Genomic DNA, 25,790 nt, shown 5'->3' with positions numbered 1-25,790 from the left:
GTTTTATTAGAAAATTGTCACATCCCTTCATTTATATTTTATCTATGGCTACTGTGACATTACAATGGCAAAGCTGAGTAATTGCTACAGAAACCGTATGGCCCACGAAATCCAAAATATTTAATATCTCGTTCTTTAAGGAAAAGCTTGCCGATCCCTGGACTCAAAAAAAAATGGACACCTTTATTAAAGAGGAGGGAATAAAGGCTTATTAAAATAATTTTACAAATGCCATTTGCTTTGTGATTAAAGCATTCAGTCTCCTTAGAGCCGTGGAGGGAACAGCCTTCTCCTTGGGCCAGCTCGTGCCCACTGTGCATAGCGGTGCTGCAGGGGCGGCCGCCAGAGGCCTTCTCCCTCCTCTGACGAACTGGGCAGAATGCTCTCCTGCTCCATGTAGAGTCCCCTCCTAACCTGCTCCCCAACTCTGGAGAAGAAAACGCTATGCAATGCTGGGGAAGTCGAGGGTGCAGTTACCACTTTATTATCTCACAGCTTCAAATCTGTCCTTCTTTGTCCTTCTTCGCGGTACTGTAGGAGACCCTGGACTCATTTCCCCTTTGCCGGCTGGCGGAATGTGACCCTTGGTCAACAGAGGGCACTGTAGACTTTGCAGGGCAACAGCAAGAAGACACTTTGTCCCTGGTTCCGGCCCTCCACAGTTATCATTATTCATCTTGGGAGCACTGCAGCCTCCCAGGTGAGTTCCAGGCCATGTTCTCCACACGATCAGCTGCTTGGAAGAAGTGCGGCCCCACCACAACCTGGGGCAACTGCAGGCCGCTTGTAGAGACCGGAGCTAGCCCACACCTCTGCAGGTTGCTTCACCACCAGCTGGCCTCCTGAGCTTGGGGCGGCCACGTCCTCCTAGAGGTGCTCAGACTCTCAGCCCGGGGGTGGGGGCGGATCTCCTAGGCAACAGTTCCTCCTCACCCTAGAGATAGTGCTTCTGCACCTGCTACTTCTGGACCCCAAAAGTCCTCTTATTCCCTATTTAATAGTTAATCATCTACTACTGCTCTAGTCAACAAATAGTTATGTTAATTTTTCTCTGTCGGAACACCAGCATGGTTTCTGTACCCTGACCGGTATTTCACGGGTACATGAGACAGACCATATCTATCCACCAGTTATCCACAGAAGGGAATTTCAGCACACAAAGTCCGAGTTTCCTCCCTATAGAAGGATTAAGGTATGTCCTGGTTGGCCATGTTTTATTTGGACGCTGGATAAAACTTCCCTGATTCCCACCAAAGAATCTAAGCAATGCTGCTCTGGGTTGGTTAGTCACATGAGTCAGAAGCCAAATGTCTGTCTCTGTCAAGAAAGGGGCTTGAGGACAACACAAAGGCCACCCTGAGCCACTCTGTGGCTTTCAGGATGACTTTCCAAGCTTTGCTTTTTCTGACCGCGGGTCCTAGGAATTAACCAATTTCCCAATTAAGAAAGGCTCATCGTCCATCTTACCACTTGAGGCTCTTCTCCCTCAAAAGTGGCAGGGGAGAGGGGGTGATTTTCTCCGGCTGTACTAACTTTTATGCCTCAGAAGAACAGAGAGATCTTGTTTTAAGGAATCCAGTCCTAAGTTCTATATAGAAACAGCAATAACAGAAACACTATGTACATCAGAGCTACCAGACCTTACAGTCTTCTAACTCAGAACTCATGATTGGGGTACATGAGTGGTTTGGTCCCAAAGGCGTGTTCTTTTTGCTAGAACACACTGCCTCTGAGCTCAGACCACAGCACAAAGAGATATGGCTCTTCTTGGTTTTCCTCCACTGGCTTTGGAGGCTTGAGGGAGTGAAAAGGGATATCCCGTAGTGCCTGAGCGAGCAAGTCTCAAATCCTTATTTTTAGGAAAGGTCGACAAAGCTCTAAGCCTTAAGCACTGGAGCCCAAGGGGTGAGACAGAATAAAAGATCACAGAGACAGTCACCAAGGAAGAAGGTGTACAAGCCAAGTGGAACATGGCTATGCTTTTCTCCTCTCCGTGAAATCAACCCTCCATTCCCAAGCTCCTTACCAAGGAGTGTGAAGGCTTGTCGAGTCTTCTCGAAGTCCTCAGCATCATCCACACCCTCGATGGATGTGTCTCCTCCCTGCGATGTATAGAAAAAGTCCTCCGCGCACGCTGTGGAAGGCAAGGAGGTGAGGCATGAGACACTGGAGAGAAGCTTCATCCCCTGCAGATAGTGACTCATGAGGAGTTCCACTCCCGCAGCAAACTGCCCCCGGCCAGAGCTTATTCCCAGCTGGATGTGGAACCTTTTAAAAACGATCTTTATTGACAGAGGCAAATGGGAGAACTGAATAGCAAGACGGAAAATTATACTACACTGACGGAAGGAGTTGCTGTATTCGTGTAAAACTATGATATGAAAATCATGTGAACGTAAAAGATAAATAAGTCGTGGATAGTTCACTTCATATTTGGATTCACTACAGACTTGTTTTTAGAAAGGATCTAATATACACAAGTAAAATGCATACCTGCCCTGGAATCACAGGCTTCCACGATCTTTAATAATCTGTATGACAACCTCATTTGATAAATGAGGTGCAGTGACGTGGCATTTTTGTTCATTTGTTTGTTTTACCAAATTGGGGCACCCTTGAGCTCTACAGGTACATGGACAACTGCAGGTTGAAACCCTCTTATGTTTGCTCTCATCCCCCAGCTTCGTTCCTCCCGTCACCAGCCTGGGGACAGCTGGTGATCAGGGGCCCCAGTTCTCTCTTAGAAGTCAGGGCCAACCTTAGCAGAGGGAGAATATGCAACGGGCTCTGGCTAGTATCCTCACTGCAGGGCTTGGAAGTCAGTATTTAAGGCAACAAATGCACACAATCAAAATTACCCCCTGAAAATTGCTTAAATAGTCCACGTAATATAGTACTTTGTATGGTACGACCCTGCCCAGCACTTGGTATTTCTAAGTGTACACTATTTAATTTTGACAAGATGTCAGAATTTGACACTGGTTTTTCTTCTCCTCTGAGAACACCAGTTAAAGTACCTCCCCTTGACCTGAGCGTGAACACACATCAGCATCAGTTAAACGTGCTTAGATGAAGCTTCACTGCAACTTCCAGTTCTCCTTCAACACCTTGATTTTCCAATTTGACCTAGGAATTTGAGTCTCTTTCCTTCCTCCATTGTGACTGCCACTGCCCTGGGTCTGACCTTCAGCATGTGTTGTCTAGGGACTGTTGCAAAAGACCAAACCAGTCTCCCTGTTTCTGCTCCCATCTCTTCAAACTACTGCTAACTCTGATCACACTGCTCCCCTATTTAAAGCCTTTTAGAGACCTTCTCCTGCCACTACCCTCAAGGCAAAAGTCAAACGCCCCAAAAGAGCCTCCTAGACCTTTCGTAAAGTGGCCTCCTCCTGCCACTCATGGCTGGTCCTTCCTTCCCCATCTCTTTGTACCAGATACACCAGCTTCCTTGCTGTCATTCTTCAGCTCTACCCCCATTCATGCCTTCAGTGGCCCTGCCTACTTCACCTTCTTGGTCTCTCCCCATTTCCCACCTGGCATCCTGTGCTCCAAGCAATGCTGAACTCCATCAGTCCCTCGGGCTGATCAAGGCCTTGCTGCCAGGCTCAGCTGGGAAGGGGGACAGCTCTGTCCCAGACTCAAGTCTCACACAGCCTGAGCTGTAAGCATCAGGCAACACATCCGCCCACATGGACAGCCAAATGTCAGTCGTACTGCAGGAAAGGAAGGCTTCCTGGAGGAAATAGCTCACACACGCTCTGATGACGGGAGGCACATGGACTGGGAGAGGCAGGACATCAGCCCTGAGTTCACTCACGGGCATATAAAAAGTGAGTTTTGATGAAGGAAATCACTTTAGGTCTTTGTGAAGGTGGCATGTTCAGCTCATTCCTATCTACTCGCCCTGAGAGCTCTGATGCAAAGTAACAGTGGCAAAGGCTTAAAAGCACCAATTCTTATTTCTCTTTACGCTCACCTTTCGAAACACCTCCTCTGACCATTCACAGTGCCTACATGGAGAAGGCTGAATGTATTGTTTACTCCCATTTTTCTGACAGGCAAACTAAGGGACACAGGGCTTAACGGGTTGCCCAGGTCCACCCAGGGTTCACCCAGGCCTGGGAGCCCATTACTTGATCACCGATTGAAAAGATGGTTATTTATCTATGGCATCCCATGGCTTACCATAAACATAACCCAACTCATTATCAAAAAAGTTATCACCTGAACACACCAGAAAGATAGTTACCTGCAACTCCAGAGGATGACCGCAGACCTCCATACTGGAAGGGAGGAGGCATTTTCAGCATCTATCAAAGACCCTTGGTTGTCAACAGCCAGGGCCCTACGGCCTGAAGTTCTGAGCAAGACAGATCACACCACCTTGCCTGCTTCCAGTTCCCAAGCTCAGGCCCCGCTGGTACCTTCCTCTGGCTGAGGATCAGCTCTGCAGTGGCCCTTGGGGTCGATCGCAGCATTCTCTACTAAATTATTTGAACCCAATCATAATCATCACCTCCCTTCCATCTGCCTTAAGGTTTGTAATCACGTCTGTCAGCGTCGCCGTCTACACCCCTCTTAATGAGACAGACATCCTCACAGACATTCCCCCATCTGCTGAGCCTGTCTGGATCTGAGTTCTGCTTTCAGGCCTCGATGCTGTCACTGACCATCCCATCCCAGAACAACTTTTCTTGTCCTGCAGTTTGGGTCTCTCTTTATTTAGAATTGCCAAGGAGAAACACACCACAAAATCTCCTATTAACTGGCACAACGAGCAGACATTGGATCAGGCAGTGCACAGACCACAGAGGGGGCATGAACTCGGTGATTATGGCCGTGGACCACCAAGACCATGGCCGAGGGCCTGCGGTTCACCCGGGGAGGCTATGCTCCAACCTGTGCAAGGCAAGAGAGTCTGCTCATAAAACTGTATCAATACACATATGGAATGAAAAAGTAAGTATTTATTCCTCATTACCTGAAGGCTGTATTTAAGGGAATATGGGCCCACCATACCTCTTTTTATCACCATTTATTTACAATGTAACAAATTATTCGCTGGACTCTTTTAAAAATGTCATGAGGTCGATTTAATGCAATAGACCACCAACAACAGGGCAGAGGAAAATGTGGGTGACTGGATGCGAATCTGTTCCCCCACTCTCAGACAAACACACAACCCCTGCTGGACCAAGGGGTCTTAACGAAACTTCTGTGCATTCGAACAGCACATTTTAGGTGAAGAAAAGGGGAAGGCAAGGCAGTCTAAACAGTCACTAGTCCTTCATTTATTTGACATTTCCAGCTCTTCGACCAGTGCTGTCAGTGGAACTGCCTGTCAGGCTTCCGGGCTCACAGCCTAACCCACCGGCGAGGCTGAAGGCAGCCTCACGCCCAAGCATAAGAGCTTATCAAAGCTCTTCGCTTCGCTCCAAGATGCTGTCAGAAGGCACACGGAGGTACAAGAGTGCAAGACATTGATTGAATTGGATAGTTTCCAACTGCTCCACTGGGGGCCCAAGGCATCTCCACCTTGCAGACACACGGAATAAGGATGAGTAATTTTTCACTTCAATACACTCATATTAATGCAAAAAAATTAGGAAGATTTCTTCCCTATTACCATAAAGTCACATTTGTGACAAATGGTCTAAATACAGCCAGCTGGATCTTGCCAGTATTTGTTCATTTTCTATACAACTGACCTTAGAAAAAAATTTCTCATCTTCTGCAGGTTAGCCCTGAAAAGCCCAGCTGAGTCTGTATTCCCTCTCTAGGAAGGAGAGAGGAAGATGGCAGTGGCCCTCAATGTGGCTTGCCTTCCTGGCTGGTCACTTTTGACTATAACCCAACATTAGAGCCTCTGGGTGCTCGCTCAAGGCAGTGCTCACCAAATCGGCTTATAACAGTCACTCCTTGTCCTTATTGATGATTTCACTTGCAAGCACTGAACTAGAGTACAGCACACAACCAGCATAACAGACGCCCTCTTGGGCTTCCTCCTTGGGCCCCAATTTACATACTACTTCCCCTAGGAACCTTCTGATCCTCCTCCGCCATGCCTCACTCAGCATACCCTTATCACTCCGTACTGTGATTGACAGTAAGCTAAGTGAGGGCAGAACCCGCAACTGTTGTGTTCAATGCTGCATCCCCAGTGCCTAACACTGCCTGTGTAGGGTTTGATAGATGAAGCAACCAATGCTAAATTGCGTGGCACAGGCATGTAATGCTAGAGGAATTCATACATAAGCGAGTAAAGCAGAGTTAAGAGGGCAGACCGAGGTTTGAACCAGTTGGATGTATTTTAGCACCTGGGAGCATAACTGGAGTGGTCAGAAGCAGACCTGGAACTGAGCCCTGAAAGACGGCCAGGGTTTGAGTCCAGGACAGCAAAGGTTCAGAAGCCTATTTTTCTCCAAGATGCACAAAGACCAACCAACCTCCGTCTAGACACCCAACTCTTCACAACATCTGCTAGTACTGGACCTCCCCATACAGATGACAGACCACGGACAAGATGCTTTGCAAACACAAGATGCTGTGTGGCCCCCAGGCTTGTCCTTATCTCACACATTTGTCAGGGGACGACTTTGAGGACTCAGTGTCAGGAGTCAGTCAATATTCCATGACAAAGGCCCTGTGCATAGGAGGGAGATGGCCAGGCCCCAAGGAGAGGTGCTACATTGCTATGGTCACAAGAACGAAAGTCTGCTCACTCCCCTTGCTTGGTCCTGGCTGGCAACTCCACTGGCTCCAAGTCAACAATCTCAAGGCAAACTACACTTGCTAAGGTCCCTAGGCAAACAGATTAGCAGACACAAGGGTGATTGGGACTCAATGAAAGGCTGTCTTTTTATTTGATGGGAGCAACAAGGTGACAACCCACTGGCTCTGTCTTGGTGGCTATAAGTGTGTCACATACTTTCTGCCTGTGCAGGAGAAATCAGAGAACTGTGGCTCACTAACTCTCAGCAGTCCAGTTTCAAACTCATTCCAAGCTCCTCTCTTACCATCTCCCGCGTGAGGCTCAGGCTTTATCTATGTGCCTCTCAGGCCATTCCCACTTTATTCTGGCTTTATCCTCTCTCTCCCTTCCTTCTTTTTCTGTGTCTCAGTCCTTAAATATGGCTTAAAATGGGCTTACCACAATTAAGCAATGAACATTAGTTAAATCTAGATCCTCATGGTTCGGACACATTTCTTATATCGAAAGTGGAAACATTCTTCAAAAGAACAATGCTTGAAAATTCTTTTATGCTCCGCAGGCATTGTTCCCCTCCCTGCCTCTTATCTTCTCAAGCACATTCTGTGGCCGGCAGCCTGGGTACAATTAACCCCATTTTACTAACTGGGCAGCGAAGCTCAAAGAGGTCTAGGGGACGTGCCCACAGGAGGGGCGGAGCAGAGACAAGAAGCCATGACACCTGGCTTTGAGCAGAGCACCCAGATTACCACCTGCTGCCACAGCCCACCCAGAGGACCGGCCCGCACCGTCGACTTACTGAGTGCGAGCTCTTTAAATTCCGGAAGACTGGCAGCAGCACAGAGCTGGTAAAAGATGTGGTAATTCCTCTCGTCATCCGCCTGAAGGAGGAACAAAGTTAAAGTTTTAGGGCAGTGACCCCTCTAAGACTGTCCCCTCAGCCATTCTGACCCGAGGTGCTCTGGGTGACAGAGGTCAAGACTTTTCCTGCCGTATTCCTCCACACCTCTGCCCCTTTCAACTCCCACCTCCAGATTTTCCATTCACTATTATGAGGCCTTCTTCCAACCTGAGGATTTTTACCTCTTAAGAGAAAACATGCATTTTCTTTTTCCTCCTATAAAGAACATCATTGCTATTCCACAAACAGTGGGTCCATCAATCAACGCACACTTATTCAGAGGGCTGCGCTGCTGGGCTAATGTTGCACGGACTGTTATTTCCCTGGTGTGGGCTCCCTTTCTCCTCTGGGAGGCTTGGAACTAAGTAAAAGCTATGCCCTTGCCCATCGCATCAGGCTGGGCAGCCAGGAAAGGTCCACGACTGAGAGAGGACTGAAGAGTGAGCGTCTGGGCCAGACTTGCTTAAGCTGGCCGTCATCAGGGGGAGGGGCCTTCAGGAGGCCTGAGCAAAGAGGGCAAAGAAAGGGAATGCTCCAGGGCTGTTCGGTGAAGCATCTGGCCAGCGCCGTGGCCAGCACCCCAACCCGCACCCAGCACAGCAGGCTGTTTGCCTTGCTACAGCGAAATGAAGGGTGTGGGGTTGTCACACCCAACCTGGGAGGTCGATAGAAAGCTGGGCAGAAAAAAGAGAAAACAATAAAGCTGGTTAGAAAATTCTTTGGATATTTGGTAAGCATTAGCATGGAGACAGGCACCATGGAGAAAAAACAGCTGACACTTTCTTTTGATGTCCCCTTTGAATGCAGCTGAGATGTCAAGGCTGAGAAGCCACCTGACCCGGGGGAAGAGCGTGGAGCCGGCTCGCACCACGGCACACACCAGCATCTCGGTTCCACTGGGGGAGGACCACGCTCGGGTGGCGAGCTGCAGCGACCGCCACCAGAGGCCAGGGTGGAGGAGGCAGAGGGCACCGACAAGCGAAAGAGCACGTGGGGCAGAGGAAACGGAAGGTGAGGCCGGAGCAGTGAAGAACCGAGTCGGGTGGGAAGCGGGAACCCCGTGTATTCGGAAAGAAAACGAGGTGGCCGAGTAGGTTTTTTCTTCCTTTTATAACCCACCAAATAAGAAGGTTCCTGGGGAAAGCTGAAACCCATGGACACCATATGACATTCCCTTGAGAATGACTCTGAAATCCACAAGGAACAGGGTCATCTTATTCTTCACTGCCTCGTCGGTGTCCCGCACAGGCTAACACGTAACAGGCACTCAGTATGTCTGCTGATCGACTCCAAAAACAATACCCACTGAAAACAACAGAACTGGTAAAAGATTTTTCAGGCACGATACCTGGAGCACTTAAACACTTATTGATGAAAGAAAATAAAGAAAACCAAAAGAACAGGCATATCCAATTCCGGGCTCAAAAGCTGCGTTGCTCCTTGGGCACAGGGAATGGGTCGGGAGGAAACAAACATCATCCATGAGGAAAAAATACAAAACCACCTCGGTCACACCACTCACCTGAAAGACCACTCTGGACTTCTCCAGCAGGTAGGTCCTCATGTTGGCCCCAATGATGTGGTACCTTTTGTCAAAGCCGATCTGAATATACTTTCCAAAACGGCTGCTGTTGTCATTGCGAGTGGTTTTAGCATTTCCGATGGCCTGTTGCAAACAAACGAGAGGTGTGAGAAACGAATTTTCTTAATTTCACGTGGCAGCATCTCCACTCTCTCCCTCTTTCCTCCTCTCAGAATCTTTCTGCTACTGGGATGGCAGTGGGCCAAGCGGAAACAAAACAAAACTTCATTTGCCTGCCTCCTTTACTCCTAAAAACAGCCAGTGAGAGTAATGAGTTGCTTGATGAGCTTTTTCCTTTTAAATATATTTCTAAGCACTTAGCTCGGGGCTAGGGGTCAGAGTTCCTGAGGTCCCTGAGTTTCTCTAAGTTTCTTCGGAAAATCTGGGTCTTGAGGACTTTATTGAAATGATATCCTTATAAGCATTTAATGAATACATATCGTGTTTGTCCAGCCATTGGTTGGCTCTTTAAAAGGGACTAAACAGCTGGAAGGTGCACCCCATTGTCCTTCCTCACTTCTTCCTTTTTCCTGCCTTGAATGCACACGCAATGGCTACAGCTACAGCAATCACCTTGAGACCACGAGAGAAAGGTCTACGGAATCACAGAGACCACTGCTGTAATGCCCTTGAGCCACCAAACCAATGCCAATACTCAACAGCTCTGAGCCTTTGGTGAGAAAAATAAACTCTCCGATGCTTTCTCCACTTTGATAGGATCTCCATGACTAAGTGGTCAAATAAATGGTCCTTCCAAGAAAGAGACAAAAAATCAACCACCACCCCTCCACACCTCATCATTAGGACAAATCAGGAAGCCATCACTCTCTTGGTACCATGTCTTACGTAGCTGCAGGGGACCAGTTCAAAATACTTGATGATAATTTAAAAAATGAGTGGCTAAATGACTGGTCCCAGTGAATATTCACTTTCTCTAAAACAACACATTGCCAGTGGATTGGTAATGAATACATTACTATTTTAATCCCTTTCATATGGTTTACTTTTTAGGTGGTTAAAGCGCTAGAAAAATATCCACTATAAGTTTTTGATTGTCTAGGAAATTTAAGGCACAAAGAGTTTGAAAGAAAACCCCAAATCCCAATCTACCCTCCACCCCTCCCAGCCAAATCCAAGCCATAGAACTATCAGTATCTCCTGACATCCGAGAATGACGTAAGGCTCAGCTCATATCTGTTACTAACAGGGCAACAGACCAGCTGAAAGCCAATCGCTACCGTTTAAAGGGTCAAAAAATCGACATATACTCATGAAAATGGCCTGTTAAGTCTTGATGAGGAAAACTATCACCACTCCTATTTTTGAGAGGAGTAAAGCGAGGCCTTGAGTCATGCAACCATTCATTCACAGGAACCTACGCCTAGCTCCACACCAAGGAAGCTACTTAGCCCAGGGTGGCGTGAGCTCTACATATCCACTCATCTTCCAAGTATACCTGCTGTGCTGTCCCAAATGTGCCACACATCTTCCCACCGCTCTGTCTTCCTGCCACAAGCCTAAGCCCAAGCCATCACTGTCTCTTTCCTGGACACTTCAGTGGCCTGTCTCCACAGGCCTCCCTGCTCCCATTCTTCTCATTGTCAACTCCCACCTGACCACCAGGATTTCTTCTAAAATGCACACTTGATTATTCCACTCCTTTGGGTAAAATGCATTAATGGCTTCCACCGCCCACTGAGATGAAGTTTCAAACCCTCGGCACAGCTTATGAGGCCCCGTGGGATCTGGCCCAGCCTTGCCTCTCTTGCCCTTGGTCTCCACTCTCAAATAGTCCTGAGCTCATTTTTCTTCCTCAAAATCCCTGTGCTCCCTCTGCCCTCCACCCAAGTTTCCTCCTTCGGGGTACACTCTCTTCTCATGGCTCCCTTCACCTGGCTGGCTCCTCCTCTTTCTTTCACTTTCAGCTTAAATGCTGTTTCTTCAAGAAGTTTCCTCCTGCTACATGCTCCCGCCCAGGCCTCTACCTCCCCCTTGTGTCCCCCACCCCGTCCTCCATGAGCTATCGCCCTCGTCTCCATGAGTGGGGACTGGACGTCAGCACGGGATCTCCAGCACCTACCCACAAGCACGGCACATGGTAGGCATTCAAAAATATTTGAGTGAACTGAAGAGTAAATGAACCTGGCTTTCAGTTTTCTTTCTTGCGAAATGAGAGTTTTGGAGTCCTTGTCCTCAAAGGTCACTTGGTACTCTACTGCCCTAAATTCTCCAGTTGGGGTTGCAAAATATACTTTTTCCTTTTGCGTTTAAAGTGTATAAAGCACCCAATGCATCACATATAATGTTTCCCTGGCAGAGAAGTGGGAGAAAGTGTAACTTTGTCATGTTGAGTTGCTCTGAGGGCATCTTAGAGCATGGAACAGCCCAAGGTCAGGACGGGCTAGAGCCCAGCCAAGCTGTCTGACTCTCGAAGAGATGACTAATCAGAATAGTCTATGTCAGAAGCTCCCTCTGGTCAAGGGAGATTGGGACTCAAGCACCTCAGTATCCACCCACCTCATCATCTCGGCAGAGGCCTCCAGGCACCCACTCCTCTGCCACAGAGAGATCTGATCCTTCAAGACACCACACAACAAGCCGCCATCATACTTTAGTGAGCCAATTCTGTTTGGAAGATGGCAAGGAGGGGCTGTGTTCCCTAAATATTGGTAAAAGCGATTGCTTTCCCAGGCTCCCATCGTAAGCCAGGGACTGGGCTGGCCTTTCAGTGTCCTTTAATCCTGACAAGAATCCCAAGAGGCAGGCGTTATGAACTTTCATCATACCGACGGGAAAACTTAGGCCCAGAAAGGATAAGAACCATGCTCAGAGCCACGTGGCTGGGAAGCGGCAACGCCAAGATATAAATTCAGATATGTCTGAGTCCAAAGCCTGTGTTCATCCTGCCAGTTTCATAATCCTTTTCCAATTCTCCAAACCACTCACTAGCCAGGAGCTGCCACACATGTGGGGAGCTTCTCACATCTCAAATAGCCAGGTCCAATCAAAGGAATAAGACAAAGTGACATTAACCCTCGCTTTTATCTTTTTAGGAAAAAAGAGAGGAAAATGGCATCTCAGAGGAATGGTAGGGAACCATCTCATTACTCTGAAAACTAGTAAGAAATCAAACATCTACCCTAACTTTCCTGTGCAAACTCTATCAGGGTAACTAGATGGTGAAGAGAAGTTCCTCTTCCTAGACTTAGTTCATAAATAAATGTAGGAGGATGAGAATATCACCATTGTGTAACTCCTGATAAATTAATAGATCTAGACATAATCAGTGGCTGCTTGATAGCACAAAAAGACAGCCAGATCGGCTATGCCTCTTGATGAAAACACGTAATACTGCCGATAAAAGATTCTTGGTTTTCTTAAGAAAAAAAAAATTAGACCTCTGATTTGTACTACCCTTTTACAGGAAATACAGAGGACAAAGAAACATGTTAACAACATCGCGAGGATGCAATTGGCAAAGGCTAGTTTGTGGAAAATTCTAAAGGACAATCAAGCTTCAACAAGTCTCCATACCAAAATTTCAAAAAATCCGAAGTTTGTAATTTGTGAAATGGCAACAGAGCTTTTACCATACCTGAGATCATTCCCTGTAATAGCTGAGGGAAACCTCGCCCCAAGGTCTGAAGATCACTGTTGAAAGATCTACCCTCCCGACCTCTCTAGGCTGCCTTGAGAAGCGATGTAATATGAAGTGATGTATTTTGGAAGAATATAATGGTACCTCCGAAGGAAAGAAGTGGTTTGTGTTATTACCACCAAACCCATAAACTCTGCTCTGGGGATGAAGAACTTCCAACTTCTGTGTGTGTGTGAAGAGCCTACATGCAGTTCTTCATTTTTTAAACCTGTGCTAGATTTTTCTGGTTACTGACTTAGGAAACATTTTGATGCATGAGGAAAGCAAGTCCAATTGTTACAGATGATAAAAACCCAGGCTTTGACCATCACTGACTCCATAGTACAACAAAAGAGGCAGATATGATACAAATAGTTAAAATTTGGAAAATAAGCAAATGATATAAGCAGGAAATTTACAGAAGAAACTCATATAACCAATAAACATCAGAAAAAGATAATCCGCTTCAGCGGTAATTAGAGAAATGCAGACTAAAATGACAGCCCAGAGTGGCAATAACCAAGAACTTTGATACTATGAAATGATAATGTGTGTGTGTGGGGGGGAAGGAACTCTCATTCACTGCTGGTTTAAATGTAAACAGGAACAAACTTTCTGAAGAATAACTGAGCATATCCAGTAAAACTGAACATACGTGTACTTAACAATTCATCAACTCTCCTTCTAGATACTACCTAGAGGAACTCACATAAGTGTACAAGTATGCACAAGAATGTCCAATGTGGACTGTATTTGACAATAAAAAAATATATATATATAACCTAAATGTCTACCAATAGAGAGAATAAATAAAATGTGATATATTCATACAAGGGAATACTATAAAGCTGTTCAACTAAGTAAACTATAGCGTGATTCACGGATAAACTTTTTTAAATGTTGGGTGAAAAGCAAGTTACAAAATGGTTGATAAGACTATGACACCATTTATATACGACAACATTCTCTGTGGTTTGTGGATACACAAATATGTAGTAAAACGAAAATGGACTGGAACAAGTAATTCCAAATTACTGGCATATACAGTAACAAAGTCTATACCGAGTAGTTTGGAAACAGAGAGAAGGGAGCAATTGGCCATGGCCAGCAGAATGAAAAGGCTTTACGAAGTAACAAGTGACGTGGATCTTAACGGGTACGTAGACTTTTACCAGTGGGGAAGGAGCAGGGATTCTACTTAAGGATACGGCATGGGCCAAGGGAGAGGCCATGTGAGAGAACGGGCAAGTGCGAAGTGGCTAGAGCATGCTGAAGTGTGAGAGGAAACCAGAGGAGATGGGATCAGGGAGGTGCCCGGGGGCAGATTCTTACATGAATTGGTTAACAGTTGTTGGCTTTCTTCATCTTAAAAAAAAAAAAGTCAAGCCCTGAAATATTACAGGGTTACTGGTCTTAGTTTCTATCCACTGAAACACTAGCCTTCTTTCTCTCTCCTAGGATGGGGGGAGTCTCTGTGGCTTCCACAGTTGTATGCCAGCAGACTCCGGTCACCCCCAAGAATCACGGGACTCTCCTGGCCTGGACTTCGGTTCTGTTCCTGCTTTAACGGTCTCTTGATTACCAATCAGTGCAGACTGTGAGTCAGTCCCTCCCGGGATGCTGACAAGCTCTTACACAGAACAGGATTAGAGCGCTCTGGCCCTGACAATACATCAGCCCAATCCATCCTCAAGTCACTTTTAATTCAAACAACTGCCACTTAGCACAGCCCACTGGGAATGCTGCCTCCTCAGACCACCCCCAACTCGGTCTCTCCAGGAGTGCCTTCAGTTGCTGGGCTGTGCTAACAATGAGATAATGACACGACCATAACTGATTGCTTCATCGGGAGGTCCATCCTTCCCCAGGACAGAGGCAGGGCAATCAGTAATCAGCTGTCGCCTGATTAAGACAGGCCTTGTGTTGGCTGTAAGCCTCTGAGGAACCACAAAGCTGACTGGGCTTCCTGACACGAGGGTCCAGCTAGACTCCAAATTTGTGGAAAGGAGATTTAGAGGTGCAAAAGGCTCTCTTTCTTTGCTTGGCAACTCTTTTTCTAACCCCACACAGACTACTCCCTGGCTATAATTATTCCATTCCACGTTTATATCCAAGATTTCTCTCAAATATAACATGTAAGAACAGCTCAAGGGATAGTCTCTAGGATGACAAAATTCTGTACACGACAGAATGAGACTTCAGGACTTACATAGTTTCCCAAGTACCAGCTGCACAAGGTAGAAATTTAATGTTCTGAGCCAAAACTACTGTAGTGTTTATTTACACAACATCGTGCAAGATTAGGTCGGTTCGCGTATATACATTCCTCCTTCAGACTTTAGCAACTGCACCACATCTTGTGTACTTTGTGGTGTAGTTATTGCGCTCATGTTTCTCCCATGCCAAAGCGCCCTGCCTCCCCAGCAGTCCACCAGCCTACTCAGGCCATAATGGACACTGAAAACATTAGATCATTTTAGACCACTGTCATTTAAAAAGCATTATCAAAGCAGGAACTCAAACACATACTGTATACCAATGGTCACGGTAACATCATCCACAGTAGCCAAAAAGTGGAAACAATCCAAGTGTCCATTAACAGAGGAACAAAGAAATCAAATACGGTATATCCTCACAATAAATTATTACCCGGCCATAAAAAGGATACATTCTATAACACAGATAAACTTTAAAAATGTGCTAAGTGAAATAAGCCAGACAGAAAAGGACAAATATTGTATGACTCCACTCGTATGAGGTACCTAGAAAAAGCAAATTCATAGAGACAGAAAGAAGAACAGAAGTTACCAGGGGCTGGGGGCAGGGAGAAGAGAATTAGTGTTCGATGGGCACAGAATTCCTGTTTGGGAAGATGAAAAAGTCTTGGAGATAGATAGTGGTGATGGTTGCACAGCATTGTGAATGCACTTAATGACACTCGACTGTATACTTAAAATGATTAAACTGACAAATTTTATGTATATTTTGTCACAATAAAATACAATTTTAAAAATCATTCACCTTGGGTCTTATACGTGTTTAATAACGTAGTACTCTGCCTTCAGTAAATTCTCATCTTGACTAACAACTTTGTTCCATCATCGGAGATCAAACAGGTTTATTCCCTTCTCTGTTTTGCCCAGAGTAACTATTTACTCTATTTCCAAACGAAGAGGCACTCTGTGTCTTTGAAATCTTACTGCCTAAAGATGAACTGAATTTTGAAATTCGGAGGCAAAGGAGAGGCTGAAAGCCTGGTTTCACTCCCATTTGAGATGAAACATGATGCTAATGGTACTTTCAAAGCTGCCTCAATTTAGGTGCAGTCGATGGTCCAAGGGGGAGGCCCAGGCCACAGTCCATAATCATTACTTTCCAAATTGGTAGGCCATGGCCAGGCCCCTGCCTCAGAGCTGAGAATCAATGCTGTGAGCAAATGGCCGATCAATTAAATGTCTGACAATAGTTAAATGAAACAAGTTATGGTAAAACCATCTATTAACAAATGTTGCACAGTAAGACAGTTCATATAAAGTTTAATGATATGGAGACAAGGCTCATTCTAAACTACTCAGCGGACCAAAACGTTGAATGATTATCAGCAGGCAGTAGGACTGGGGAGATTATTTCCTCATTCTTCCATATTGTCCAGTGAGTCTTTCTTACTTTAATAGGTCAGTGGTTCTTCAAGTGTGGTACCCAGACCAGCGGAATCAGCATCACCTAGGAACTTGTGAACAATGTAAATCTGTGGGACCCTCCCCAGACCTTCTGAAGCAGAAACTCTGGGGGTGGGGCCCAGCCATCGCCTTAAACAAGCCCTCAGGTGATTCTGATGCAGGGCAAGTTTAAGGACCACTGTAACAGAATCGTTTTTCTTTTTGTTTTTATCTGTTTGTAAAAATGCTTTCAACTGCAGTAACCATTTCATATAAGAACAGATACTTAAAACTGCTTTCGTTAAACTCTTAATGAACCCATTGTGTCCTGTGACTCAGTGGAGAATGAAATTTCTCCCAATAATGCAACTTTGTCGGCAGGAGATTTTGCCTGGATAATCAACGAACTCCTACGAATTGAGACTCAGAATTACTCCTGCACTTGATAATGGAAGAAGGAGAGAGAGAGAACCTAGGAGGGTCCAGGCAGGTTCTTGTTCTCCCCAGCTACAAAATAATCTGAAAGACCAACCACTTTGGTGACTTGTGTCTCAATCAATGGGGCTCAAGGCACTGCAGAGAAATCTGATGCTATTTTGGCAGCTGTTGGTCTTAACTGAATTTCTTCTTATTAAAACAAAGGGGCTACCCAGGGCTGGCATAAGGTAGAATCCTACCAGACTGCAACTCAGACAATAATGACGAGCCTCAGCTTCAAAGGCAGGAAATCGAAGCTGGCCCAGGAACTGTGTGGCCAGTCAGTTCTTATAAAGAGATAAAAAAGAGTTCTGACTCTAAAACATGATTAGTTAAGGTCCAAGTTTTAGGAAATCGCTGGCCCTGCACCTGCACTGACTGCTCTGAGCCTACCGGGCCCAGAGAGTGATGGGGAGAGTGTGAAGATACAGACAGGACCTGCCCTGGCCAGCTCATGCCGTCACAGGATCTTCAACAGACTCCATGTTATCACACAGCCTTTGGTTCTACTTCCCCACCAACCCCCCACCCTCACTCCACACACACACCCTCCAAAGATAAAATGTACAAATTTGTTTTGGGGTTGGGGGGGAAGAAATCTTCTACCTAAGCTTCCCCACTCCCATGAGAATTGCCCTCCTGGTTCAGTGGGCCTTTGAGCATCGAATGGTTTTGGTGGATTTGATGGATTTGATGACGCATGATAGTAGCAGGGAGGGAAACGGCAGCAGAGGTGGCAGTAGATGGGGAAGGGCCACCTCTACGGCATTCAGCAGAGTCAAAGGACAGGAAAACATGAAGAGGACACGCCATCTGATACTGGGGACCTGGAGGTTGCTACCAGGTTAGATTATTTCCCATCTACAGTCCTAGAGGCATCTTCGTAATTTTTTCCTCAATGGCAGACAATGGGCTTTCAGGGAATGACATGAAGGTCAACCACGTGAGATGCTTTCAAGGATTCTTGTGATCAGCCATGCAAGGCTGGACACCCAGCAGCCTTGCTGCCAGTGGAATGGACTCCAACCAGGAAGGCCTCGGGTGTTTGGAAGGCTTTACCTCCATGATGGGACTGGACGCCAGGACCTTCTCTTCGATGTTGGTGTCACTGGCTGAGCCACCAACCGTGGCAAAATAGCGCATGGCATACTTGGCTGACACAGTCTTGCCGGCTCCAGACTCCCCGCTGACTATGATGGACTGGTTCTTCTCGTCTCTGGAAGAGAAAAGGCTCTGGTCAGTCGCTGGCTGTGGAAAGGCTTTGCTGCCTTCCAGAGACTTGGCTGACGAGGGCCTGAGCCCAAACAGGAGTATCGCTCCCTTTTTAGGGATCAATGTGAGGGATAGCATACAAATAGTCCTCCCCCAACCCCCACATGCCTGCATGAGATCTGAAAAAGCAAGAAAAAGAAAGGAGTTCTCAAAAGTGCTTGGCACACAAATGGCATATATTCTTTATGACCCACAGGACGAGGACGCAGCCACCGGTCACTCTGCTAAGTTCTCTCTGGATGCAGTACCCCCTAGATCATTACCATACATATGTCAATCCCTTCTGAGAGTTTACATATATAACCTTTCAGGTCTATATTCCCACCTTTAGTTCTACTTTGTGCCACTGTATAAGATATATTTTTTTTCAAGAATGAGGATCTTTTCTTCTCTTGTATTTAAGCCTAGCATGCCAGCAGTTTTGAACATTTTTGCTCACATATATGTATCACAGAGGGCAGCCATTGACTCCTAGGCTGATCTTGCTTCAAGTTTCCCAGAAAAAAAAAAAAAAGATAAAACAGCTATCAGTTGCAATAAGAAAGATTTCAGTCTGACTAAATGGAAGGCAGAGAGAAGATATTCTACATCAGATCTATATTTATCCCTTTAAAACAGATACCAGGAAGACAGACAAATAATGGAAAAAACAGTTTAATAGGTCTCCAAGGAAGATGGATGTTCAAGCAGGTTTGGGAAATAAACTGCTGGTGAGGGTTATACTCAGCCATCTACCTCCAGTTCACAAATCCACTGCCAGGAGACAAGCATTTTGCTTTCAATCTCTAGTGCCTGGCACAAAATATATACTCAATATACACTGTTGGAGTATAAGCAACTGAGGGATCAAGCAATCTCCCCTTTTCCAGATGAGGAAACAGAGAAGTGTGAAGGTAGGTTAAGAACACAGGTCTCCCAGCACCAGCCCAATACTGTTAGCACCAGCTCCTATGGCTACCTGGGCAGAGCAGGCTGTAGAAGAATGGACAGAGAAGCTACCATGGGCTACCTCTGCCTGCCCCACCTTACTAATTATTAAAACACGTAGGCTACAGCTTATAGGCATAAGTGAACGAATGAATGTTAGCCCTGCTTCTGATCTGGGCCAACAGCCAAGAAGCTGAAAAAGTACAATGATCTTGATGTCAACTAGAGGTTAACTAGAAAGACAGAAAGAACTGGACTGGGGCTGGGAGCACCAGGGAAGGCTCAGGTGTGGCACCTGAGCTGAAGAAACCTTAACATTCAGCTGCTCTTCAAGGTCAGCAAAGAGCTGCGTGGTCTCAGCTCACACAAACTGTCATCAAGGGGAGGGACCTGAGTGAGTACAAGTGGCTGGTAGATACTGCTGAAAAGATGAAAATGAAAAAACTTATTTTTCAAATTGGCTATATAACCAATTACTTGAAAATGGATATAGAACCCTACTAAGTATTTGGAGGGTGGAAAGCAGCAGCTTCCTGAGACCCTTGTGGTCCTAGGATATCATTGTTGTCATCATAGCGTCTCTTTTTGCTTCATTCCTGTGAAATCTTTACATTGAAAGGTGGCCTCTAAAGAAACCTGTGGATGCTTACATCTCTCATTCTCATTTTTTTTAATTTTATGTGACATCCACTGGGCCCTGGGGATCATGACGGGTGCCATCTCTCCTTTCAACACTTTCATAATCGACTCCTTAGAGAACTGCTCAGAAGCGCGACCATCCAAGGCCATTAAGAGTCTACCAGGCTGAGTGTCAGACCCTCTGAAACAGACTCCAGTTTGATGCCACCTTGAAGACTCCCTGAAACTGCAAGGAGGAGACCTGGGTCGCAGGGGCCACACCCAAAGTTTGGAGATTTGCCTAAAGTCTGTAGGTTTAACCTAAAATAAGTGGATGAACACATGATGTCTGAGCCTTAGGCTTCAGCAGAGAACCATGCAGAAGGGAGAGTTACTATCTAAAGAACTTAGGAAGTATCCTTGGGAGCAACGTATGATGCCAAGAGAAGATGAATCAGACCAGAGGGGGTGAGTGAGTGCCGCCAAGCTCCCAGGAACAACACAGCACACCCAGGAAACTGAACTTCGAGAAGACCCAGATAACATATTACATTTGACATAAATAAGAAGGCACAAATCAGTGATACCTGTCACTTTTCACTTGCAGTGTTAAGATCGGAATTGCCCTGTGCATCACTGGGAAAAATGACTTAGAGATCGAGCAATCCCCTCTTTTCCAGGAAAGAATGGCTCGGGAAAGATAATGACCCATCCAACAGGCGGAAAAGTTTGAGGAACAAGGAGGCTATCCTAAGGGTAAGTGGCCAGGAATTCAAAAAGGGGGACTGGTTTATGTGACAACAAAGTGTCAGGAACTCCAAAGAAGGAATCAAGGTAGGGAAGCAAACAAACAAAAAAATCGGCAGGATGCAGAGGCAAATTTTGTTGTTATTAAAATGCATGTGCATGACCAAGATAATATCAGGGCTTATAAACACCCTCAAGTTTAAAAATCTTTACGTTCAAGACTTTGGGCATGAGGACGTCTGGGTAATGGCCACTCGTGCTAACTCCTGCCTAAACGGATGGCTACTAGATCTGATGCTGACAAGCAGGCTAAAGTCAGGTAAACTCACATCTTCTTAGACCAACAAGTACCTTTTAACAACTTCCCTAACTTAGAACAATTTGGAATACTTTTTTAAATTGATGATTTTTATTTAGCTCCATTGGACTTCTGTATCTACTACCTGCTCCCATTCCTAGTCCATTACAGGGCTAAGTGCCCATTAGGCATATATACACGACTTCATAACAGCCTGTGACTTGGCCTTAAGGGATGCTGTGCAACAGCACTGTCACCTTGTACTGCACATATTAACTTCGCTCTCAACTCAATTAGAAAATTGGAAACCAGAATATGGGCAACAAAAAACAAACTTACATTGGAACTGTGATTGTACTACTGATTAACTATATCTGACTTTGGACAAAGCCATTAACTTATTTGACCCCCAGTTTATCTCAATCCGGTATCTTATGACTTTGATCGCCCACTATGCTCTTTTAAGTGGTCGCCCTGACTTAGGTACCTAGGTCTCTAATTCATCTTAACACTCCTTCCAGATTAAATGTCTAAAGCATAGTTCTAATTATGTTTTCCCCACTCGAAAAGAGTTAACTACTCATTGCCTATAGAATCCAATCCAAACTCCTTACTTGAGCATTCAAAATCCTCCACAATGCATATCCCTAACACTAAAACCCTTAATAAGTGGGAGCAAACTATTGTGCTTTGAAAAGAACAATGGGCTTTTGAGTCTCAGAGTAGGGCCTGAGTTGAGTTCTGCCATCAGTAAGCTCTCTGTAAGCCTTAACCATCTTACCTCCCATTTTACAGATTTGCTGCAACATTATATGAGATGACCTCTGCACTTCATGTAAGATGATGGTATTGCAGTTCAGCCAAACTGGACGACTCGTCAGTCTGTGAAACTACACACTTCCTCACCACTGCCATTTATAGTTTTCCCTCTGCCTGAAATTACCAACAGACACGTTTCCACTGGAGTCCTGCCCACATCCCAAGTCCACTCCATCCACACCCCTGATCCAGGCAGCCCAGCAGGCCCTTCTTTCTCCATATTCTGAAGTCCCACATCATTCTCTCTGGGCCACTTTTAATACATTATCACATTGCAAATTACACTGACAGCAGTTTCAAATTATGGTCACTTAGAGCTGCTTGTGAGGGAGATAATTTATAAACACAAAATTCTACCCAATGTCCTTCAAAAATACAGCCCATGTGTGCCTCCATCCATTCAGCCCAATTATAGACACAACTTAGCTGGTAACTTGGGTCAATCTGCTTTTCAATAAATCCTTTTCTCCTGAGCCCAGTGAAATTCTCTTTATTTAGCAAAAGGAACATCATGGTCAAGAAATTATACACTCAGCGTTATTCAGGGGCAGGCTACTGTCTGTCAGGAAGGTACACATTATTCCAAACAGGAAAAGTCCCTGAAAGGCCTATGCCTCAGGCGAGAGCACAGGATTCTGAGGTAAAGAACCCAGCCATCCTCCACCTTCCAGGTAAATCACCAACGGCCGACACGTACGTGCATAGCTTCCCCAGTTCACACTGGACCCCCATCCGTGACACCTTAGAGGCAGGATCTAATTGCTGCTAAACCACCTAAACCAGCAAAAATTTCCCACCAACCCACTGTAGCATTTTAAGCTCCTTGAACGAGGTCCACCAATCTCCCCTCCCCGCTTCCTGGTGGGGCTGCGTGGGGAGGGGAGTGGAGCAGATGGCTATCAAGGCTCCTGAGGTCACTCCACAGAAGGAGAGCCCTGCTGATCAGCCAAAGAGACCCCGCTTAAACTTTGTTTTGAGAAATCCCCCTGAAGTGTTGTCTTGCTTGGGTTTCCTGTGGAGAATAATTTGTCAGCATGGCCTCCCAATAAACAATAGGTACACAGAACCCTCAGGGAGACACTACTCTAGGTGTCCCCAGACTAAGAGAAGCCCCAGAAGAGCTTCAGAGCAACCATCTTGGTGTGGGCAAGGCCAGGTGCCCCACCCTCAAACACAGGTGGCACCTCCATCCTCCCACTTGACACCCCGTGCCCTAACAACCACAGTCCATCCACACACTAGTCACTGAACTAAGAGCTCATGGAGTGCAGGCACTCACTCTAGCCTTGAATCCCCAGGGCTCCTGGCACTCAAACTTCTCCATCCCCGCCCCCCACACCTTCCCCATGTAAACAGCACCAGCCTCCCCGCACCAACTCCAGCCACAAATCTAGGAGGCATGTGGATTCCTCCCCATCCTTTTGAACTCATCTCCCGATACAGTCTGCGCTCTTCTCTGTACCTCTTAGCCCCAGCCATCATCATATGACATGCATCACAACAGCAGACTTCTGCCCTCAACTCTCATCCTCCTGTAATACAGCCTCCTTACGTGACTTTCTGTACATGAGTATTGGATCACACCTTGCCCCCACCTTAAGCCTTCCCATGGTACTCCTCTGCCTTCTCAGAGCCAAGCTCCACTGTGTTCACGGCTCTATGGGAGCCAGCACCTCTCTTCCCGGCTTCATCTTGTGTCATTCTTCTCTTTGTTCATCATGTTCAAGCCACACAGGGCTTCTTTCTTTGTCCCTTCGCAGTTCACAGGTGCCTGAAGTGAGTCCAGCTCAAACTGATTCTCCCCCTTTGCTCTCACAACTCTTAATTCTTGGTATTCAATCTTCTTCTGCCTTATGGCAACTCATGTATCACTGCTTTTCGATGTAATTAATTACCTACTTACATCATGCTCGAATGGTGGACAAAATTCTTAGCCATGTATCCCTTGCTTAGGTTTCATAAGACTACTGGGTGCCAGTGCTCCCATTTTAAAGAAGATAAAACGGAAGTTCAGAAAGGCCAAGTGATACGCCCAGTGTTCTCAGCGAGCGAGGCACTGAGCACAAACTCCATGTGCCTGCACAAATTTGCTGTGGGATGTGCTGTGACGTCTCTAACTTTCTTACACTCTTTCTTGTATAATAAAACGTCTCTTATTGAATCCCTCCTAACAAATCTAGCCTCGGTATAAGAGATTAGATATGAATCAGTTGTCCTCAGCACTGGTTGGCTACACCTCACCCCCTTAGCTGAAACATCACTTCTGCAGAAGCCGTACCCTCCCTTCATAGCATTCACTATATAATTTATATTTTACTTGTCTCCTTGGTAGTGTACCTTACACCTTTGTTTCCCGACGAGCCCGTAAGTCCCATGATGGCCAATCTCAAATGCAGGGGCTTGGGTGGGTAGAGCGGCACCTGGATTAGGTCAAGAGGAGAGCACTGGCAGGGGCTGCCACACATGGTGTTCCATACAGGCCGAGTCCAGGGTCTGGACACCTCTAGGGGTGTGCAATTTAGTGCCCACAAAAATCAAACTTGGTGGTCTCTGCCCTATGCTCAGTCTCCCATGCTTGCCCATCAGAAGGGGACCAAGAGCAGGGGTGCCATGCCTCAGACAGGCACGACTCTATTTTCCTGAACTGGGCACTCCTGAGGGAGGATAAAGAGGGGAAACGTGCACTGAGGCCCCCCACACAGTGCAGCAGTCAAACAAGAGGAAGGAGAAGGCCGGCTAAGACACACTAGGAAGGAGTCCCCATCTCTAAGGCCCTCCATTGTGTCCTCCTCTGGTGACAAATCATCTGAAAATTTGGGTGTGTCAGTGGAATATATTCTGTTCACTAATGGGATCATAAATCTACTGTTTCTTGCCTGTCTATGTCTGTCTAGTCTCTAATTATACTTTCAACACCATCATCACAACATAGATCATCTACGATGGTTTAAACAAAACTGCACAAGAGAATGGGGACACGATTTTTAATTAAGAATTCTGTTCAACCAAAATGTTTGTGTCAGTACCACGGACAGCGTTAATAAATGGGAGACACGCTAGAAAAATACAATTAAAATGAATCTTAGATGCAATGCTAAAAAAATGACAATACTGTATGTGATATGACACTATCTTTAAAATCTTAAATAAGCAAAAATAAACAACATAATGCTTAAGGATATAAAGAAAGAACTATATTAATACAAAATGATACCAAAATCCTATTGGAGTGGAGAAAATTAGGTAAAGTCAGGTGGAGGGCAGAATCAGATTGGGGGAATAAAATTAGGTCCTGTGGGGAGGAAAGAGAAAGGCTAGGGACAGAGGTAAGTCAGGGTAGAGGTTGAGTTAGGTGAGAGGGATCCAGAAAATTACAGTGAGGCAGATTTGGGCTGGATACAGGGCTGCACAACTACAATGAGTCTAAAGTTAAAGGCTTCCTCCCAAGGTAGGAGGCACTACAGAACCTTTCTGCCGTGAGAGGAGGCCGGGCCAGAAAGCCCCAAGCAAGAGAATTTATGAGCCATGCCAACAAGAAAGCCAGACCTCAGAGTGGGGAGGAGGAGGTACATCCTGGGCTCCTGGAGGGAGGGCACCTGTGTGAGGGGGTCCTCCAGGCCCTGGGTTCCAGCCATGAGGGAGGTGGACAGGCATCCCTGAACACCCCTACCATCGGCCCCCACCACCACGCCCTCCCCTCCACCAGACAGGGCTGTGTGCTCGGGCACAGCTCAGAGCTCAAGCCATCGGGAGGGCCGTCATAAATAGTCCCTGGAAACTGCTTTAATTGATACTTAACCATCAGAGTCCCAAGGGTCTTCTCAGTAAGAAGAAATTGAAGCTCTGACAGTGTAGGAGCTAAGTACTTGGCACTAATATCCAAGTATCATTTTCCCACTTCAGTTTCACAGCAGCCTTGGGAGTGCAAAGTCCTATTTATAAACTACCTAGGTGCAGTGTGAGACAGGTAGCCGCGGAATTAATCCATCCCTTCCACTTACTTGCATTCCCAGGAGAGGCTTCTCCTCTCAGATGTGATAGCATTGCAGAAAGAACCTCAGGGAGATGCAGCAAGCCCATCCCTCACTGGCAGAGAGGCAGGGGCAGGGTAAGGCTAAAAACTGTTTAGGGAGCACCTCACCAT

The 25,790-nt window shown here is 46.1% G+C and overlaps 1 protein-coding gene across 7 annotated transcripts in view; it reads right to left on the bottom strand.

Annotated features, from left to right (window-relative positions):
* MYO5B (myosin VB) overlaps positions 1 to 25,790 on the bottom strand; it is a 308,110-nt gene that overhangs the window by 125,479 nt on the left and 156,841 nt on the right. For all 7 annotated transcript variants that reach the window (XM_039841649.1, XM_039841646.1, XM_039841647.1 and 4 more), the window contains exons 5-8: positions 18,025 to 18,181; positions 9,133 to 9,276; positions 7,509 to 7,590; positions 2,027 to 2,134 (exon numbers count right to left, since the gene is read on the bottom strand). In XM_039841649.1, coding sequence (XP_039697583.1) covers positions 2,027 to 2,134; positions 7,509 to 7,590; positions 9,133 to 9,276; positions 18,025 to 18,181 — 491 coding nt within the window. The remainder of the gene's footprint in view (positions 1 to 2,026; positions 2,135 to 7,508; positions 7,591 to 9,132; positions 9,277 to 18,024; positions 18,182 to 25,790) is intronic.

The sequence above is a fragment of the Pteropus medius genome, unplaced genomic scaffold, assembly GCF_902729225.1.
Source record: "Pteropus medius unplaced genomic scaffold, Ma_sr-lr_union100, whole genome shotgun sequence".
Classification (NCBI taxonomy): Eukaryota; Metazoa; Chordata; class Mammalia; order Chiroptera; family Pteropodidae; genus Pteropus; species Pteropus medius.
This window is presented reverse-complemented; position numbering and strand designations above follow the sequence as displayed.